Source organism: Populus alba, chromosome 7 (assembly GCF_005239225.2).
Source record: "Populus alba chromosome 7, ASM523922v2, whole genome shotgun sequence".
Lineage (NCBI taxonomy): Eukaryota > Viridiplantae > Streptophyta > Magnoliopsida > Malpighiales > Salicaceae > Populus > Populus alba.
The window spans coordinates 4,609,534-4,617,478 of NC_133290.1; the positions used below are offsets into that span (position 1 = coordinate 4,609,534).

At 30.8% G+C, this 7,945-nt stretch overlaps 1 protein-coding gene across 1 annotated transcript; it reads left to right on the forward strand.

Moving 5' to 3' along the window:
• Positions 1-2,951: 2,951 nt before the first annotated feature.
• On the forward strand, positions 2,952-7,338 carry LOC118063250 (dolichyl-diphosphooligosaccharide--protein glycosyltransferase 48 kDa subunit). The gene is made up of 13 exons (XM_035077243.2): positions 2,952-3,358; positions 3,531-3,667; positions 3,756-3,881; positions 4,004-4,057; positions 4,164-4,277; positions 4,583-4,638; positions 4,734-4,775; positions 5,511-5,586; positions 5,793-5,864; positions 5,951-6,076; positions 6,170-6,274; positions 6,844-6,927; positions 7,027-7,338. Exons 1-13 carry the CDS (start codon positions 3,082-3,084, stop codon positions 7,072-7,074), a joined length of 1,317 nt encoding a protein of 438 aa, XP_034933134.1. The 5' UTR covers positions 2,952-3,081; the 3' UTR covers positions 7,075-7,338.
• Positions 7,339-7,945: the final 607 nt, after the last annotated feature.

Sequence of the window (7,945 nt, forward strand, 5' to 3'; positions counted from 1 at the left end):
GTGATATTGATGTTTCATGCATTTTGTTTAATAAGGTATATCATAGTTAGAAACATTAACATTACACACCAAATTAGATATTAACAATAACTTTATACTTGCAAAGCTTGCTTCTATATTATGATTCTTAATCCAAACTTTACATAATTTATTTTTTTTTATTTTTTTCATTTCATATAGTATTGAAGCAATATAATTATCATCTCATCATCCTTTTATTGTTAATTCAATATCATTAATATGTTTGCATAAATCAATGAATGTATTGTCGTATGACTTGTCATTACATCTAGAGAGTAGCTTGTTTTTACTTGTTTTTGTTTTCGTTATCCTAATTGTTGCTTTTTCATATGTTTTATATACTTTTTATTTTTGAAATTTAGTCCATCTAAGTTGTTGAAAGCTTATATGCTATTAGCATTTGATGAATATAATGACATGTTGATAATGCGTGTTCTTGTTGTTGGCAGTAAATGTGCTGCAAATTTTGGGTTTTTGACAATGAGTTTTGGGTTGTTATTGGTTGCATAAAAGATTGAAATTGGTATGTGTTTTTGCTGAAAATGTTAGTTATGTTTACTTAAGTTTTGAGCAGTGTCTTTGTTGAGAATATTGGCTATGTTTGCTATATTTTTAGAAGTAGATTTTGCTGGAAATCAGGAGGTGTTTGCTGGAAATTGAGATGTGTTTTTGCTGAAAATATTGGTAGCGTTTGCTTGAATTTTAGGCAGTGTTTTGTTGGATTTATGGTAGTGTGTTTGATGGATTTATTATAATGTGTTTGCTAAAATTTTATGAGTTAGTTTGCTTGAATATAATGATAAGTTTTATGCTTAAATGGTGTTTGTGTTGATAATATGGCTGCAAGTTTGTGTTTGCTAGAAATGGTGAAGAATTGTTGAGAAAATTATGTAAATAAAATGAAGAATGTGATGTTTATTACGGTTGAAATGATGAGGTAAGAAGGAGATATTTTGTTAAAAACATGTAAATGATGATATTTATATTATGAAGGTATTAAAAAATTACTTTTCCCCCCCCCCTAAAAAAAATGGCAATGATAATTTTAGTGGTATTTTTATTATTGAATTCTTTAGTTATTGAATTGAATATAAGGACAATCTTGTAAATAATTCAATATTTTTTGGTGCACAAGCAAGAAGATATGAAGTTTTATGAATATATAAACTTTAGTATGTAAAGTTTAATTTCTAAAAGAATGGTGTTAAAAAGAAAAAAAAATTGGCAAACTATTGGAAGTTCAATGTGATTTAACTCTTTTTTTTTTTTTTTTTTATCTCAACATCGACAAACATTTACATATATATTTTTCTAGCCACAAATTTATAACAAAGTATCGAAATCTGTATGAAAAATATCAATATATCTCATATCAAATTGCTCAAATCCTAACCTTTGAACATATTGAAAAATAGCTCATAAAACAAAAGAAATGAGCTAGATTTTATTAGAAAATCATTCAAAAACTATAAAACAATAAAATTAGCATTTTTATCTAGAAATAACCAAAAAAACATAAAAAATGATCTAAACAAACTCATTAGTCTTGTTTTTTTTTTTTTAAAAAAGCATTTCAAATTAAATCAAAGATTGTTTTCTATCATTAATTTTGATTAAAAAAAATCTAACATTTCTTTTGAAGCATTAAATCTAAAACCAAATACTGGTTTTTAAACCTTCTCTATCACAAAAACATAGGGAAACAAAAGCCTTGAAACTCTTGAATGTTGAAATCTAAGCTCATTCCTTAACAAATGATAAAAATCCATCATAAAATCTATATTTTTAGCACTTAAATTCTTAATCATATCATCCATTTTCAACCTCATATAACATTAAAACCAAGTTTTTAAAGTGTCTAAACATTAAAGTCCTAATGCTTGAGAGAATCGCATGAATTGAGCTTGTGAAGATTTGAAAAAAAATGTGGTTGTGGTGATGAGATTATGATGGGGAGAGATAAAGAGTTCAAAGAAAATGAGGGGGGAGAGAGGTAAGAATTGAGAAGATGATTGAAAATTTGAGTGTTTTGATATATTTGACGAGTATGAATAGAAAAGTTGTTTTAGGTTTTCGAGGAGATGTCATTTTGTTTGGTTATTTGAAAATTTTAATAAAAAATAAACTTTCCTTTTATTAACTTATGAAAAGAAAGATTTTTGTCATTTTTTTTGTCGAAAATAAAAAGATAGAATGGTGTTTTTATCTTAAATTTTTCGAACTTGGGTTATTAATAAACGTTGGCATTTTTATCATTGTTTTAAGATGATGCTTACCAAGAATGTGAATTAGAAGAAATTATGAAATGTAAAGTGCTTATATACTCAAAATATAATTTTTTTTTTAATACGTTTTCTTTTACAATTTGTTCAATTAGATTGAATTGGCTAGATGCCATGAATAAAGGGGTAAAAAGTTAAAAAGATGGATAAAACTATCATACACTACCTTAATTTTATTTTTCATGTATTGTTTTAATAATAAAAATATTATCTAAACTAATTTTTATGTAAACTAAGATTATATCCCCACCAAAATGATCTTAATGTTGCACCCATCATATCAACAATGAATTTAATAAATAGTCTTAGTGTTGTTTCAAAATTTGAATTTAAAAATTTAAAAATATCCTTTATTATAAAGCTAATTTTAAAAAATTTTATAGTAAAAAAATAATTAATAACATCTTATTAATTATTTTATGAATAAAATTTTAATAAATAAATAAATATAAATAAGAAAAATAAAATTGATGATACATAAAAAATAATAAAAATATCTTCCCATTTTTTTTAAAAAAGTAAACCATATAAAATAATTAATAGGCTCTCGGGTTAAAAAAAAAATAAGAATAAAAATGGTTAAAAAGTTTGTTTAAAAAACAAAAAAAATTGAATTTCCATTCGAAACGTTTCAGAAAAAAACCGAGTGGACTCTCCCATTGCAAACTCTCAAAGTCCATTTATCAGTCCTTTTAACGTCTCCTCCTCACCGGGTAAACCCTCAGCCACTCTCTCTCTCTCACCGAGACAGCCAAAGACCCCATCCACAACCACAAAAATGGCGAGAATCAATTTCTCGGTATTAACAATTCTATCAGTCACACTCCTTCCCGTTCTCTCCCTCTCTTTCTCCCCTGACTCGCCCTCAGATCGTCGCCTCTTAGTCCTCCTCGACGACTTGTCACTCAAATCTTCCCTCTCAATCTTCTTCAATTCTCTCAAATCTCGCGGTTTTGATCTCGATTTCAAGCTTGCGGATGACCCAAAACTGGCCCTTCAACGTTATGGCCAGTACTTGTATGATGGCTTGATTCTCTTCTCTCCTTCAATCGAAAGTAAGTTATTAAATTGAAAGAAATTGTTGTTTATCTTTTTCAAGTTTTGGTTTTTATGGTCCTGTTTCTGATTTGAGAAAATGGGTTTTGTTCTTTTTACTTTTATTTTTTTATTTTTTGGGAATGATTTGTGATTTGGGCAATTGGGTCTGTTTGTTCTTGTTATCTTTAGGATTTGGTGGTGCATTGGATTTAGCTGCGGTGCTTGACTTTGTTGACTCGGGTCATGATCTGATTATTGCGGCCGATAGTTCTGCTTCTGATTTGATTAAGAGTGTAGCTACTGAATGTGGGGTTGATTTTGATGAGGTTAGTGTTGAATTTGTGATTCATTGGTTGTTTTTGTCATTTTATTTATTTAGTTTAATTTGTTTGCTGAGTTTATGTAATGTTGTAGGATCCATCGGCTCTGGTTATTGATCATAAAAGTTATGCAGTCGCTGGGACTGAGGGTGATCATACATTGATTGCTGCAGATGATTTTATTGAATCCGATGTGCTGCTTGGAAAAAACAAGATTGAGGTTGGTTTGTCTGATTGTTTCGTTCCTTATATTAAGTTTTTTTCCTACTATTATGGATCAGTGAATTCTTTGGGAAGTTTAAGTTTCGAGTTTTGAATGTTTATGGGTTTTGGATTAAACAGGCTCCTGTTCTCTTTAAAGGGATTGCACATTCTTTAAATGCAGCAAATGCCCTGGTGAGGTCAAATGTGTCTTCGTTTATTTCTTTGTTACTGTAGCTAGATGAAAAAGTTTTGAAGGGTTTGTGCTAATGGTTTCTGGGGCATGTGGCATGATGTATAGGTATTGAAGGTCCTTTCTGCATCTCCTTCTGCTTATTCAGCTAATCCAAGTTCCAAATTGTCAAGTCCTCCATCATTAACTGGATCTTCCATCTCATTAGTTTCAGTAATTCAGGTAACTTGGCTCCCACCATCAAATTGTCACCTGTTTTCTCTTATCACACGCGCAACAGCTGAATAACAATTGTTTGTTGTGTTGTACTTGATGGTTTATTGTTCTTTTGTTTGCTGACCACTCTGTTGGTCTCTAATTATACTTCCTTATGTTGGTTCTGATGCATACAACCCCACATGTACATATGACCATTGCATGTCATAGTGGATGTCTGTGTTTTGAACACTGCTCTTAGCTGAGGTTTTGAGAAAAATAAAAAAAATTGAGGCGAAATTTCTACTCACCAATTTTTTTACGTAATGCAGGCTAGAAACAATGCTCGGATTATGATTACAGGCTCATTGGATATGTTTAGTAACCGGTATGCAATCATGTGATGGTTTTTCAACTTTAGTGTTTCTCTAGCAATTATTTGGTTTATATCTGCTGACACAATCTCTTCATTTCATGATTCAGATTTTTCAGATCAAGTGTACAGAAAGCTGGGAGCCCAAAAAAGTAAGTGAAGTTCTTATTGAACTCCTTTTCATTTTACATGTACTTTGGGAACCTGAGGTTTTTCTAAACCTGCTGTTTCACGACTTGCAATACAGAATGGCCTCATCCATCATTTTAACTGTTTGCTGTGCAAATGTATATTTTTTCTGTGTACCTAGATATAGTACAATGGACTGAGAATGGGAAAAATAATGGTTAATGGCTGAGTTCATTTCGAAGAGTACAAGGAAATCACCTTTCTTTACATCATTAAGGCTTTACATAGGCTGAGATCATGTTGAATTGTTGATAACATTATATTCATACATGTCTCAAACTTTATTTGCAAGTTTCAATTTTTATTTCACATAAACACACAACGCGGGTGTACTTCTGTATATGTCAAGGCCTCAAGTGATTGATGTCAGAGCTCCAGGCCCACATAGCTTCTATCTTCCTTGGTTGATTCCCATTCACAATATGCTTATGGATACAATAAGAGGAATAACTTTCTCGGAGGACCCACAAAGCCATGATGTTTGTGTTTGTATGCTCACCAAAGAGTACTCGGCTAATTTTGTGCTCACAGTGGGAGAAGGGGGATGCCATTGCTCCTGATTTTGGTTGTTGAAATTTTTAGTTGGATACTTTTGTTAATTTTCATCCATATGCTAGGCAATATGTTTTGCTTGTGAACAAAAATTCATATATTTTTAGAGGAGGAAAGTCATGTTATCTGTGACCTTGTGTTGGCAGATATGATAAATCTGGTAATGAGCAATTTGTGACTGAACTTAGCAAATGGGTCTTCCATGAAAGAGGTCATCTGAAGGTTAGGCCTTTATTTCAGCCTTCTTGAGTTATTTAATACATCTTGCTAATGTGTAATCAAATTGCAACATTTTGAGACATACTAAAGAATAGTCTTTAGATTCTTGATACAATGGCAACTTTTAGGATCTTTCTTTCTTTCACTTGATTGTGTTTCGTTGCATTTTCATCTATTGTGTAATATCAAGTCTTGTTCTTGACCTCCAGGCTGTGAATCTTAGACACAATAAAGCTGGGGAAACAGACGAGCCTGCAATGTACAGGATCAAGGATGATCTGGTAACTTGTCAAGCTGAGTGCTTATTTAGTTATTTGAAATTCTTTGAGACTATCGACAATTACCGTGAACTTCTATATGAGTGCAGGATTTTTCTGTTGAGATATATGAATGGTCTGGAAAGAGCTGGGAGCCATATGTGGCCAATGATGTTCAGGTCCAGTTCTATATGATGAGCCCCTATGTGTTGAAAACCTTATCAAATGACAAAAAGGTACATCTTTTCTATCATCCAATATTCATTTCCTTGCTAGTTACATCCCTGCTCGTGCCAATGTCTCTGATCATTTGTGCACCTGGTTTTCAGGGCCTGTATCATACATCATTCAAGGTGCCTGATGTTTATGGGGTTTTCCAGTTTAAGGTTGAGTATAACAGGCTTGGATATACTAGCCTGTTGCTCTCCAAACAGGTAAGCTTCTTGGACTTGTATGATCTCTCCTCTACCTAATCAACTTACCAACTTCCTGGTTTACTTTATTTTTGTAGTGGATTGATTGTTTTGGTTATGATTGATGTTGAAAATGTTGGTTGCAATTTGGTGATAGTAATTTAACCAAAGATAAACATATTTGGGACCTCTTATGAAAAGGAATTTGGATAGCTAGCTCAGGTGGCAACAGTATTCTGGCATTTCAGATAGTAGAAGTGGTGCGCAACTGTATCAATTCAGTGGCTTTATTTTTTGCTGGAGGGACATATTTATGTTCATCTGGGGAAAAGCACTTTGAGAAATATTATTATATGCTGGCCTGTCCAAAGATCCATTCATGGGGCAACAATAATGAATCCCAAAGAAATTGATTGCAAATTGTAATGCTTCTAATTACAAAATGCGTGAATTTATGCATGCTACCTTTATTTTTTATGAAGATTCCTGCATCTATTATTGTATGTTGTCAATATACCCTCGTTTGTCATTGTAATGTTGAACATCCTGAAAGGCACCGAGTAAAAAGCCAATTTATACTGTGATTGCAGATTCCAGTTCGGCCCTTCAGACACAATGAATATGAGAGATTTATAACAGCAGCTTTTCCCTACTATGGAGCTTCTTTTACAATGGTATTCTCTAAAAAAAAACTGGAATTTTATTATGTTGTGAATCTATATCATTTGTGTATGTGCAAGTGCGTTCTAAGCAAATGGTCCTGTTGATTGCAGATGGCTGGCTTCTTTATCTTCAGCTTTGTTTACCTGTACCACAAGTGAAAGCCCTGTTATAATAGAGATGATTGCTTTGCTATTAAGATGCTCTTTTTAACACATGGAGAATATTTCGAGGGCCTTGTAGCAGCTTCCCTCGCAATTTTCATTATTTAGGAGCAATTATGGTGAAATGACATTGTGCTAAAATTATCCTCCATTAGCATTGCACCTGTAGAAAACTTTTGATGAGTATTAGAACCATGACATTATAGGTTTAATGCAGTTTTACTATATGGTAAATCAATTGCTAGATTTTGGTCTAATAAATTTGCAAGCGAGAGTAAATCTTTTGAGAATTTCTCCTACAGTATCCCACACATTCACTATTTGGAAAATATGCTTTTTAGGTTTTTTTCTTCCCTTCCATTTGGCACATTCGCCTTTTAGCTATCACTAGATATTTGATTCTTATTTTACCAAGGGTTAGATATTTATTTTTTCAACAAAAAAATATTTTATATAGATTTTTTCAATAAATTTTTGTATTTAAAAAATTTAAAGTGAAAATTTAAAAATTTATACATGTATTTAATCAAATAAATCAAGAATTATATATGTTAATAAATAAATAAAAAAACTTATAAAAGATCACTAAAAATAAAAACTATAAAAATCAATAAATAAGTGTAAATCAAGATATTTAATTTTACATGATGTTTATGTAGTTGTGTTTGTTTAATTTATTAATTAAAATAATTTTTTATTTAATTAAATGATAATAAAATAGATATATTAAATTAATTGAATAAAATAAAAAGAAAAAAAATAATATGCAATGTTACATGTATTAGAAATATTATTTAAAAATAAATTTTATTTTATTTTTAAAAATAAAATTTATCTATATGAAAGATTATATATTAATTAGAAAAAT

Bases quoted from the DNA above. Each gene is read 5' to 3' on its own strand.
- LOC118063250 (XM_035077243.2), top strand. From the start codon at position 3,082: ATGGCGAGAATCAATTTCTCGGTATTAACAATTCTATCAGTCACACTC. The intron at 4,278-4,582 runs GTAACTTGGCTC...TACGTAATGCAG, and splicing joins CATTAGTTTCAGTAATTCAG to GCTAGAAACAATGCTCGGAT. The intron at 6,275-6,843 runs GTAAGCTTCTTG...CTGTGATTGCAG, and splicing joins GCCTGTTGCTCTCCAAACAG to ATTCCAGTTCGGCCCTTCAG.